Source organism: Bactrocera oleae, chromosome 5 (assembly GCF_042242935.1).
Source record: "Bactrocera oleae isolate idBacOlea1 chromosome 5, idBacOlea1, whole genome shotgun sequence".
Lineage (NCBI taxonomy): Eukaryota > Metazoa > Arthropoda > Insecta > Diptera > Tephritidae > Bactrocera > Bactrocera oleae.
The window spans coordinates 20,150,706-20,163,415 of NC_091539.1; the positions used below are offsets into that span (position 1 = coordinate 20,150,706).

At 39.4% G+C, this 12,710-nt stretch overlaps 1 protein-coding gene across 2 annotated transcripts in view; it reads right to left on the reverse strand.

The window, feature by feature from the left end:
• Positions 1-12,710, reverse strand: part of Rbcn-3A (rabconnectin-3 alpha) — a 101,674-nt gene that overhangs the window by 38,585 nt on the left and 50,379 nt on the right. For both annotated transcript variants that reach the window (XM_070109611.1, XM_070109610.1), the window contains one exon: positions 56-288. In XM_070109611.1, coding sequence (XP_069965712.1) covers positions 56-288 — 233 coding nt within the window. The remainder of the gene's footprint in view (positions 1-55; positions 289-12,710) is intronic.

The window sequence follows — 12,710 nt, forward strand, 5'->3', positions numbered from 1 at the left end:
TTTATCTAACAAATTAATATTTAATAGCAATTACAATTGTTTATAATATAAATACCTGCAAATATTTAATAGGATCAGCGCTGACAGTTTTATTACCCGCAACACATGCACTTAATAATGGCAAAGTTGTTGGAAATGGAAGAGGACTTAATAGTTGTTGCTGCGTTTTCTCTTGTTGTAGTTCTTGTAAAAGAAGTACTAATTCCATTCTGACAGATGCAAGACCACCACCACTAGCTCCGTGAAGTGAACAATAACTCAGCAACGTTCGTAAAAGTGTTTCGTTACCTTGAGAAAGAAACAAATGTTCAACAGTCACGCTTATACAAAACAAACTTACAAAATATAATATACCATTATAAAAGTATATATCATTATAAACATTTCATTTCATCACACTATACATAACAGCTGGAAAATGATAAGTAATGCATATTTTTAGCTTTATTTAGTTTACAAAAAAAAAAAACAAGATTCATAAAGTTTTTGCAAATACATTTCTAATTGTAACAAGTAAGGAAGGGCAAAGTTCGGGATTCGGACCATACCCTCAGAAAGATTTTCAATCATTTACTTTACAGAGTTTATGATGTTAATATACATATATAAATGAAATTAAATGGGCAAGTTTTCTTAAAAAAAAAATGTATTTATCACTGGGTACAAAAGAAATCAGTCTTTGTCTGTAAGTCCTTTATAGAATCGCATTTGAACATGTGATGATCTTCAACAAAGTTGTTGTGCATGAGCCAAAGAAGGTTTCTGAGTTGGTCCGACCAATTTATTGATAAACAAAAGCAATTAAATGACTCCAAATGAATTGAATATTTATCTAATGTCTTTCTTTCATATTTATTTTAGTTGGTAACATAGCAACGCGAGCAGGGTACAGATAGTATATTACATTAAATTTCGTCCCTTTGTTTAAGTTTTTAACGCATTTGGATCAGGAATTTGTTATTCGATAGAAAAAATTAGTGATATTTGTGTGTCTCTTCCCAGACCGCCTATATTTTAACTATAGTGATTTACATTAGTTAGGCTGATTTTAATATATATATAAATATAAGTACATACCTAACCTAGATATACACATCTTACATAAGCCGAAATGTTGTAATGGAACTAATTGATTATTGACCTATAGCATAAATAATTTAACAGCAGATATGATTTTATATCATGTTCACAATTTCATCGAATAAAAAATATTGAATTCAAATGTAATATTTTTTTACTCTCGCAATATGTTGCACAGAGTATAATAGCATTGTTCACCTGACGGTTCTTGTTAACATCTAAAACTAATCTAGATAGATATACATATTTAATACCAGTGATAGACATATGGTAACAATACTATACTACGAACGAATACCAATAATAAAAGCAACGGACCACGATGAAGACTTATACACAAAAACTCTTCAAAATATTTTGTTAAAATGACTTATTTAATAAAATGGAAAATAAGATATTTTTACACACTTTTATTTAAAGGCATGTACCGACTTATTTTATGGCGGGTTTTTAGGAAAGCTTTAACCAATTCTGTTTTTCATGAAGAAAATATTTCACTTTTACCCTTACTTTTTTAATTACACACGTGTAGTAAACACAATATTATAATACCTGTATTATGGTATTGTTACCCTGTCTATCACAGCTATACATGATCAGAATTACTGTTCGTGCAAGCAAGAACTAGAGATATCTTGGTGAAACTCGGACTATTACCATGGCCACAAATGCCGTTAAAGGAAAAATCATAACTTATTACAACTAGTCAGAAATTATCATACAAAACTTTAATTTGGTACAGAGTAATACACAATATTAAAAATTAAATAGATTTTGGTCTAAACCTTATTGTTCAAATATCTTTGAACATGCTTGTCATTGATATGCTGAGGTGTTACAAAAGGTATATACTCGTATAGACATAAACAAACATAAAATTATATGCATTTATATAGCAATGTTCATGCATATGTATGTATGTATAAATGTATGCCTTGATTTAAGATAAGAAACTTGTAAGAAAAAATACAGTCCACTAATCTTAAATATAATATGTATGTGCTAATATATTTAACAGACCTACATACATAAACAAACACATAAACATATATGCAGTTATATGCAACACGCATAAGTTTATGTGAGGCACGAATGCATTTATATACTATCCACATGCACTCAACAATTAAAACTACAAACATATTTACTTAGCTTAAGATTTATTCATATAATAACTTGTTGACCTAAGATATACATTTAGGCAATTGATTACAAGTGTACATGTGCACTTGAAAACAACCTAATACCATGCAGCATAAACAATGGGCTACATACATACGGACTCATATACACACATGTCCCAACCTATGGAACATAAAACAAAGTTTACAAAAGTGGTTAAAGGCCGCAATTGAAGGAAAAAGCAGAGTGCAAACGCAACTAGCAAACCGGTACTAATCCAATCGACAGAAAAGTCGTACAAGCGGTGAGTGCTATTTCTATTTAAAAATATTTATTTATTTCGGGCAAAGGTCCGCACAAAAGGGAATACGCAAAGATCGCTCTCTCAGCTGCTCATATTGCCGTTTCCCTTTTTTTAATTATTTTCACACCTTCTTGAAACCCACAGTCCACATTGAGAGAAATTCCTGAAGCCTGGTCCTGAGGAATCTTTGCTCAACACCAGCGCTAGAGGATTTCTGTTTATGTAGCTACAAAAATGTCAACTAAAGCGAAAACAGCAAATACCATAGTCGACACCAAGGAGAAAGGTGAAATGGCTGAAATTAGTCGATTTACACGGAGCAGCAAAACTGTCCGATCACCCGAGCTACGGGTGATAACGCCCGGCACACAATCGGTCAACGCTGCAACGCCAACTGCGCTTGATATGATCCCTTCCAAGAAACCAATGCGAACAGCTGATAACTTGATCGTAGTCAATCTGACATCAACACAAAGCGACACTAAAACCGACCCCATTATAACATGAGCGAAGGAGAAAACTCGTTCACTGCATTGCGAGTGCTCATAGATGAACTAATCTCTCTTACACATGGCCAAAAACAAAGCCATGTGAACCAGAATATGAAAAATATGATATATAGGATATCGCAGCTACAAAAACAAACACTAGCTAAATTCAAAGAGGCAACAACCCAGTCAATCATTCAGCCGAAAAGAGGCCGCACTATGCACACTGATGAACCAATAGCAGATGAGCACACTCAGCAACAAACTAAACGAACATGCACACTCGCCAAAAACTCGCGCAAACACATGTTTGATTGGCCAAGCTAAGCGATCAATAATAACAAATGACCGCGCTATGCCTCCACTTTTGAAGCCGCTGTAACCCCACCATCAACGATGATATTAATTTCTAAGAATGGAAATCTTACTTATGCCGAAATACTTAGGAAAATCAAGTCCGATTCTATTCTCAACGAATTCGAAAAGAAAGTTATCCGAATTCGTAAAACACAAGGCGGTAAAATGTTGCTGCAACTAAGTGGTTCAGCAATGTCAGCCGACTCGCAGCAAACAATGAGGAAATGCCTTGGCGACCAGGCAAATATAAAAGTTCTGACCCAGGAGAAACTTATATAGTGTAAAGACTTGGACGAAATTACAACCAAGGAAGAAGTACTTTATACTCTACAGAGAGAGTTGGGCAACAACAATCTGACGAGATCAGCTATTAAGAGCCTAAGAAAGTCCTACAGAGACACTCAAACAGCGCTTATTAAACTCCCAGTTGAGAATGCCAGGAAACTGCTTCAATCCAAGAAATTAAAAGTAGTACAGGCAGACACAACGGTGCTACAGATGCCTCGATTATGGCCACACAGCGAAAAGCTGCGAAAACGAGGACAGGTCTAAACTATGTAGAAGATATGTTGAGGGTGAACACTAGGCTACGGGCTGTACCAATAAGCCAAAATGCTTGCTTTGCTTGAAAGCAGGCTCTAGTGAAACTGATCACTTTACTAGGAGCCTCAGACGCCCGGTATACAATAAAGCGGCTCAAACTCAAAAATTGATATGAGGTGATTACAACTTAACCTAAACCACTGTCAAGTAGCACATGACCTATTAAAACAGGCAGTTCTTGAGAAGCAGATCGATGTGGCCTTAGTTTAAGAACATCATCGATCGTCTAGTGACTGATGCCAGAAGTAAAACTAATCTAGTAATATCCGGCGACTTTAATGCCTGGGCTATTGAATGGGGATCCAAAAGAACTAATAGTAGGGGTAAAGCCTTACTAGCGCCTTTGCTTCCCTTGACCTTGTGCTCTTAAACATCAACCAACCCAGATTCAACAAAGATGGGCGGCAGTCAGTAATAGATCTGACTTTCGTCAAATCAAATCTTGTCCGTAGATCTCAATGGAAAATGAGTGATCATTATACTTTTAGCGATCACTATGCCATTATATATGAAATAAATGTCGTACACATACGGCAGAGTGAACCGACCCTAGTAAGATGTTCCTGGCGAACTAAAAAGTTCGACCCTGACCTCTTTGAGGAGACCTTTAAGCCCACTGCTTTACACGAGAACCCGCTTGTGGCTAATAGTTCCGCCTCAATAATTATGACCCATCTTAAAAAAGCATGTGACGCATGAATGTCCAAACATACACGACGCAATCATCACCCTCCAGTATATTGGTGGAATGACACAATTGACAAGGCCCCTCCAAAGACTTTTCAAGGACAAGGGGAAGCTATTAAAACAGTCTATTAAGAAAAGCAAACGAGAATGCTTTCTGAAATTATGCGACGACGTTGAAGACAATGCCTGGGAGATACCATATAAGGTGGTAATGGCAAAACTCCGTTTTCGTGGGCAAATGCCGACCTCCCCCTCATTGCTGGAAAGAATAGTATCGGTACTCTTCCCAAACCGACCAATGCATTTTTAACTTCATCAAGCGCACATATGTAGAAGTCCCAGATATACCGTCTGTTTCGAACGAAGAGGTCCGAGAAGCATGTGACCGGTTAAACCCATCTAAAGCCCCAGGCCCAGACGGAATTCCTCATATAGCGCTGAAAACAGCGATAATTAAGAACACAGATCCCTTTCGAATTATGTATGACACATGCATTAAAGAAGGTTACTTCCCTAAGCTATGTAAAAAGCAACATCTAATATTACTGCCACAACCAAACAAGCCTTTTATAGACCTGTCCCATTTCCGGCCACTGTGCATGTTGGACTCCGCTGGAAAAATCCTTGAGCGAATTATATACCGACGCTTAAACAAAGCAATGTTGTTGTTGTAGCGGCAGAATTCTGCCGAGTTGACAGTCCTTGGCCGGATAAAATCCGGTTACGTAGATCCGACTGTCGTGGGAACGGTCAAACAAAGCAATCGATGACGCTGGCGGCTTATCCCCGAATCAATTTGAATTCAGAAAAGCAAGATCCACCATCGACGCGGTGATCCTAGTAAAGACATTGGTCGAAAAGGAAATTAGTGGAAAACAATGGAAGGGCGGCACAATACAATATTGCATGGTCGTAACTCTCGACGTTAAAAATGCTTTTAACTCAGCATTCTGGTATAGCATATTAACTGCCCTAAAAAGTTTCTCCGTGCCTCCATACCTTTACAACATAATCGTAAGCTACTTTAATGAAAGAATTCTGAGCTACTACACAAGCAACGGCTATAAGGAATATAAAGTCACCGGTGGTGTACCACAAGGATCTGTACTCGGATCGTTACTCTGGAACATCATGTACGACGGAGTACTGCGATTCAAGGTACCCAACATTGCTGTTGTGGTGACAGCTAAGCACATAGAAGATATTGTTGCAATAACCCGTGCTTACCCTAGCAGAGAGCAAAACGGAAGCCGTGCTTATTACTGGCAGAAAAACCCGAGAGACTGCTACATTCAGAATAAAAGGTGCGTGTATAACTACACAACCAGCGCTGAAATATTTAGGAATTGTTCTTGAAGCAAGATTTGCCTTTAAAGAACACTTAGCCTTCACCTGCGGAAAAGCTTCAAAAACATGTAGAGCCTTAACCCGAATGATGCTCAATACCCGCAGACCGAAGCAAAATAGGAGAAGACTCCTGGCTGGAGTTCTGAAGTCCGTCACTCTATATGGCGCCGAGGTTTTGGGAAAAGCACTCGAAACAAAATCCTATCGACGTGGCCTTTTTTCCATTTAAGCCATTTGCGCACTCATTGCGCTCAGATGCTGCCCTTGTAATTGCGCGCTTACACCCATTAGATCTCTTAGCCAAAGAGACTAAAAAGCCTGTAACGGACTTACCACCCAGAACCGTAAAAGGAAATGCTCGAGCGGAGACGGTGGAGAGTTGGCAAAGACGATGGGAAGTCAGTCAAAAAGGACGTTGGACGTTCCGACTGATTCCCAACATTGACCCATGGCTAAAAAGACCACACGGCGAGGTAGATTTTTATTTACCACAAATTCTCACAGGGCATGACTGTTTAAAAGCATATTTGAAACGATTTCAACACGAAAATGATGATATATGCCATAAATGCGGTGGCGAGATAATTAAGAATGTAGAGCATACGTTGTTCCATTGTCCGCAATACGAGCAAGAGAGACGATTCCTCAAGAGTGCATTCGGTATAGACCCAACCTCTGAAAACTTAGTGGACCAAATGGTTGAATCAAAAGCTAAGTGGAATGCGGTGTGCGAAATAGCCGCCAAACTCAGGAAAACCCAAAGAGCCCAAAACTTAACGGCCCACTAGAACGCAGACCAAACAAACGCAGTAAAACAAAAGTATAAAATCATAAGAGAAGGGTTTGGCGACAAACATTGCACGGTGCGTGTTCAAGACCAACAGAGGTGGGGCCAAATAAATGCAACTTGTAACTGAATGCATTGAGACTTCTGCAAACGTATGAGCACTGCTCAACCATCCTCCCGACGGAATAATTGACGGTGGTACCGGGGGGAAAGGTACATGATGGTAGGAGGTTTTTAGTTGGATTAAAGTTCCAAACTGACGTGGGGTTCAGGCTTTCGATCCTTCCTCCTCGTAAGTAATAAAACCAGGTAAGTCTAGGTAAATAACAAATCAAATATTGTTTTTATATTATGTAGTATTTATGGTGCTCGAAAATGAACATGCGCGTGGGTGTCAAGAGGCACCGCTTCGTCTATGCGCATGAGCTTAGGTAATCTCTATTGGTCTAAGTGTTAGTAAAAATATTCAACAGGATACAATATGTAATCCTAAAGGTCCATTCAAATACAACTTTCCTCGCTTTGCGTGACAGTTCATACTGAAACAAAAGATATGTCACAATGCAAAGCTTTCAGTGTATCTCTCTAATTAAAATGGCGACTGTTGCTTGGCAAAGCGTAAAAGGATGAGAGTTGTCCAACATTTTGCTTGGTTTCGCGTTGAAAACTTTTCATGTGAACGTACTCATACAAAAGTATACATCGAACTTTTCTGTCAAAATAAATATCTGACGCAAACCGAAGCAAAAGTTATTAGTGAATTGGCTATAACTGCCTCAAGAACACAGACATTCCATTCATTTTAAATAATTACTTTGTCCTCGGCAAAATGCTCAAATATCCTTGAACATGTTTTTCTTTAACAATGCCCAGACAATACAAGACATATATATAATATATGGTATACATTAACAAACACAAAAGAAACACATGCAAATTTAGTTTAAGTACCTGAAAATAAGCAAACATACCTAATATTATAATTTGTTAACTATGTGCAAAGACCTAGACGAGATAACCACTCCCGAAGAAATCTGCGACGCATTTAAAAAGGAGTGTGGGATTCAAAATCTAGTGAAAGAAAGTGTTAAAAGTATGCGAAAAACCCGAAGCGGCACACAAATAGCTCTTATATGACTACGTGCCGAGGATGCCAAGACCGTACTTAAGCAAGGCAAAGTAAAGATCGGGCGGTCTATCTGTCGCCTCCGGGAATACTCATCTATCACTTGCAGCTTTAGGTGTTTCGAAGTGGGGCATATGGTGTCGCAACCCCATTGACAGGTCTTCCCTCTGTACATGCTGCGGAATCTCAGGACACGTCGCAAAAGTATGCACTAATGCCCCGAGCTGCATGCTTTGTAAAGGGAAACACTCTGTCTTCAGCACGGCCTGTCCTAAGTATCTAGAGATGAAAAACTAAAAGGCAAAATAAAGATATTACAATTAAATCTTAACCATTGCGCTGCAGCACAAGACCTGCTAAAACAGATGGTGCTAAAGAAAACATAGATGTCGCCCTGCTAAATGAGCACTATACTCAGCGTTCGGAAAGCACTTGAATTAAAGATATAAGTGGCAAGGCAGCAATATGGTCATGCAAAGGACAAGCTTTCACATCGTGCTGCAGAGGAACCCAAACGGCTTCACATGGGCGAATATACAGGGAATATATGTTGTAAGCTGTTATGCTCGTCCAAGCGCGTCAATAAATTAATTCGGAACTTTCTCCTTGAGCTGTCTCTAGAGACTAGAAGCAAATCTCCGATAATAATAGCGGGAGATTTTAACGCATGGTCTACTGCTTGGAGTAGCAGACGCACGAATCATCATAGACGTCTTATATTAGAGACAAAAAAAGTTCGATACTGACGTTTTCGAGAGCGTGTGGAGTGCAGCAAAGGCACCAGGCGACGACGCCGCCCACTTGGTATCCGCTGTGCAAAAGGAACTAGTTGCAGCATGCGACACAACTATGCGCATGACGCAAACCTCATCTAAAGGACGATGGACTCATAGACTGATTCCGGACATTCATTCGTGGATAGACAGACGACATGGCGACCTGAATTTTCACCTAACTTGACTGAGTGGGCATGGATACTTTAGAAAGTATCTATTCCAAATAAATTATGATATTAGTCCGTATTGTCCGACGAGTACAGAGTGCATAGAAGACTGTGAACACGTATTTTTTCAGTTTTCCCGCTTTTTAAATATAAGGGAAAAGTTAAAATCTACACTCGGCGGTAGTGTAACCGTGGAAACTCTGACAACAAATGGAAAGCTGTCAGCGAAGCTGCAGCTCTAATTATGACAAAACTGAGATACTTGCAACAGATTAGGAGTCAGTTAGTCCGTGCCGTAGAGGAGACTTAAATGTCATTTTCTCCTCCATGAAGTAATACAATACTTAATCCGGTGGTTCCGTGGGAGAGATATGAGATGGTAGTAAGTTAGGTTTAGCGGATTAAAGTTCCGCACTTCGGCTTTCGATGCTTCCCCCTACTATAAAAAAAAAACATTATAATAAAGCCAGAATATAGTTCCCACAAGATGACATGTATATCAATTATTATCCCCCACCAGAGGTAATATATTATTGTACAGCTCGTTCATCACATGGTTTGGTCGAATAATAAATAGAGTTCTTACTCACCATAACGGCTATCAAAACGGCTAAGGTTGGAAGGTATCCCTTCCGCTTTTTTGCTCTTCATTCAATGCTTTATAAAAAGTGTTACAGTGATCGGATTTAGTTAAAATATGCGCCGTTTTGTTCGATGATCTGTTTCCATCTAGACGGCAACTTCATAATACCTTCCCTCGTAGAAGCCCCCTCCTTATTTGCGAAGAATTCGGACAGCCACTTTTCACAAGCCTCTTTTGAGTTCAACTTCAACCCCCACCAAGGGCATTCGCCATGGACAGGAACAGGTGGTAATCACTTGGCGCTATGCCCGGGCTATATGGTGGATGCGAACCTCCCATCCGAGCTCCCGTAGCTTCTGACGAGTCATCAACGAAGTGTGTGGTCTGTCGTTGTCCTGGTGGAACACTACACCCTTCCTGTTGGCCAATTCTGGACGCTTCTGGTCGATCGCCTGCTTCAAGCGGTCCAGTTGTTCGCAGTAAATGGTAGAATTAATCGTCTGGCCATATGGGAGCAGCTCATAGTGGATGATTCCCTTCCAATCCCACCAAACACACAGCAAAACCTTCCTGGCCGACAATCCCGGCTTGGCCACTGTTTGGGACGATTCACCGGCCTTCGACCACGACCGTTTTCGCTTGATATTGTCGTATGTGATCCATTTTTCATCGCCAGTCACCATCCGCTTCAAGAATGGGACGAGTTCGTTCCGTTTCAGCAGCATATCGCAGGCGTTGATTCGGTCCAGAAGGTTTTTTTGCGTCAAATTATGCGGCACCCAAACATCAAACTTTTTTTTGTATCCAGCCTTCTGCAGATGGTTCAAAATGGTTTGGTGACTAACTCCCATCTCCTGGGCGATGTCACGAGATACCATATGCCGGTCTAACTCGATGTATTCCATGATTTGATCGGTATTTGTCGTCACAGGTCTTCCGCCGGCTGGCTTATCCATGGTGTCGTTTTCACCGGCTCTGAATCGTCGAAACCATTCCTCCGCGGTTCGAAGTGATAGAGTACCATCCGCCAAAACACCATTAATCTCACGGAACGTTTCTCTAGCGGATTTGCCTTTAACGAAGGAAAACTTTAAAATAGCGCGAATTTCGGCGTTAGTGAACTCCATGCTTACACGTCTATAACTGTTGAACGCAATATCCAAACTAATCATGCATAGCGTTGTTTTGTAGGTTATGTCAAGACCTTTCAAATTATGTATAGTGTTGCCAGATACGAGCTCTGTAGCGCTTTGTACATAGCCGCGAAATTCAAAAGACAAAAAAGCGGAAGGGAGGTACCTTCCAACCATTATATGCAAACTAGCAGTATTCGGCATGTCCTGCTACGCCCCTTTTACATTCTCAACAATGTTGCTACATAGTATAACAGTTTTGTTCACCTTACAGTTGTTTGTATTACATAAAACTAATCGATATAGATATAGATTATATATTAACGGTCAGAATGACGGGCGAGTTCAAAGACAGTCTGACGGTCTGTTCGTCTTATTGAAGTTCTCGTTAAATAAATTTTTTTGAGCTACTTTCAACGAAATTAGGTTTAAAACATTATTCTAACATTCGTAAATTACGGTGTGTGAATTCGGTCTACAACCACGCCTACTTCTCATATAAAAGTATGATATTTTTTTTGGTTAGGTAGCTGTGAACATGTGCAGTCTGCATAGTGAAAAGTGCTCCGTAATATCTGAAAATATTACATCAATTGTATATATAAAAGTGAAAGAATATTAAATTAATGCCTCATAGAAGTTTCCTTAAAAGAAAATAATAATTCTTATAAGAAAATATAAAGGATGTACAAAGAAAAGTTCGATTAAATTTCGATATTGAACCATAATTGAATTTCGTACAACAAAGAAAGATGTGTGCGACGTAATATTGTGAGGTGTAATAATAAAAAGCATAACAAACATTAACATTGATTGTGAATTAGACATCATAGAGTGAATTAATGCATTGATAATACACGAAAATAAAAAAATTACTCCGGAATTATTTGGAACATATCTTTTGTTTTTTTCCTGTATCGTGTACTTACAAAATGCCACTCAAAAAAGTAAATACAACACAACAGATACCGCCGTCAAAGGATATTGAAACCTTATTCAAGATACACTTTGAACGTTTTACAGCAAATTATGAACGTGAGTTCAGGGACCTTAAAAAATCATTTTTAAGTGAAATCAAGGACTTAAGAAAAGAGGTAAGCAAACTGTCAGAACAAAACGTCTCGCTATCAAATCAATGTTCTGCTCTGGATGACAGACTTATATCAGTTGAAGACAAGCTAAACGTAGATATGAGTCTGCCTACCAGCCAACCAACATGATTGCCCTAAATATTCCTGAGTCTGATAAAGCTGCTGGAAAGGACCGTTTAGAGGATGACAGAACAAAGTTAGTTACAGCTTTGCCTCCCAGTCTCAAGGCCACTGAACTCAAGTTACGTAGACTGGGTCGTCCTACACCTGGACGTACACGTCCTCTTCGCATTGCCACCCGCTCAGCAGCCGATGCACTTGCCATTATCAAATACAGACCAACAGACGAAAACTCAGGTTTTTAATTTGCGTCAAGAGCTTGATTCAATCGTGAAGAGTGGTGATGACAGTAACACAATTAAATATATCCATGGTGTCCCTAGAATCGTTAAAAGAAATTTTCGTCCGCTCAATGAGCAAGAAGAAAGTATCTTACGTCCACCTGTGCTACCAGAACGTCAGAGGTCTGCGTACAAAACTCTCAACATTTCAAACAGCATTGGCGGCTAACCAGTACGACGTTGTATGTATTTAGGAATCCTGGCTTCACTCATCTATATGTGATGGTGAAGTCATTGATTCAACATATAGTATTTACCGTAAAGACCGTGTTTCTCTCATCAACGAGCAGGTACGTGGTGGTGGTGTCTTCATCGCCTGTAAACGTAGTCTCCATACAGAACAAATTGCAATAACAAACAACGATTTAGAGCAAATATTCATCCGTGTCAAGGGAGCTTCTCGCGATATGATCATCGGCTGCATCTACATACCTCCTCAATTAACTCTTGAGATCTTCGAGTGCCACATAGCTACCGTTTCATTTATAATGGACAAATACCAAAACTCCAACGTCATGATTGTCGGCGACTTCAATATTCCTAGCAGCTTGCCTCGTGTCGAATGTGAAAAGCAACTTTATGATGGCTTTGCCTCATTAAACTGCACTCAACAAAATTACATTCAAAATGCCTGGAACTCAACACTTGACCTTTGTTT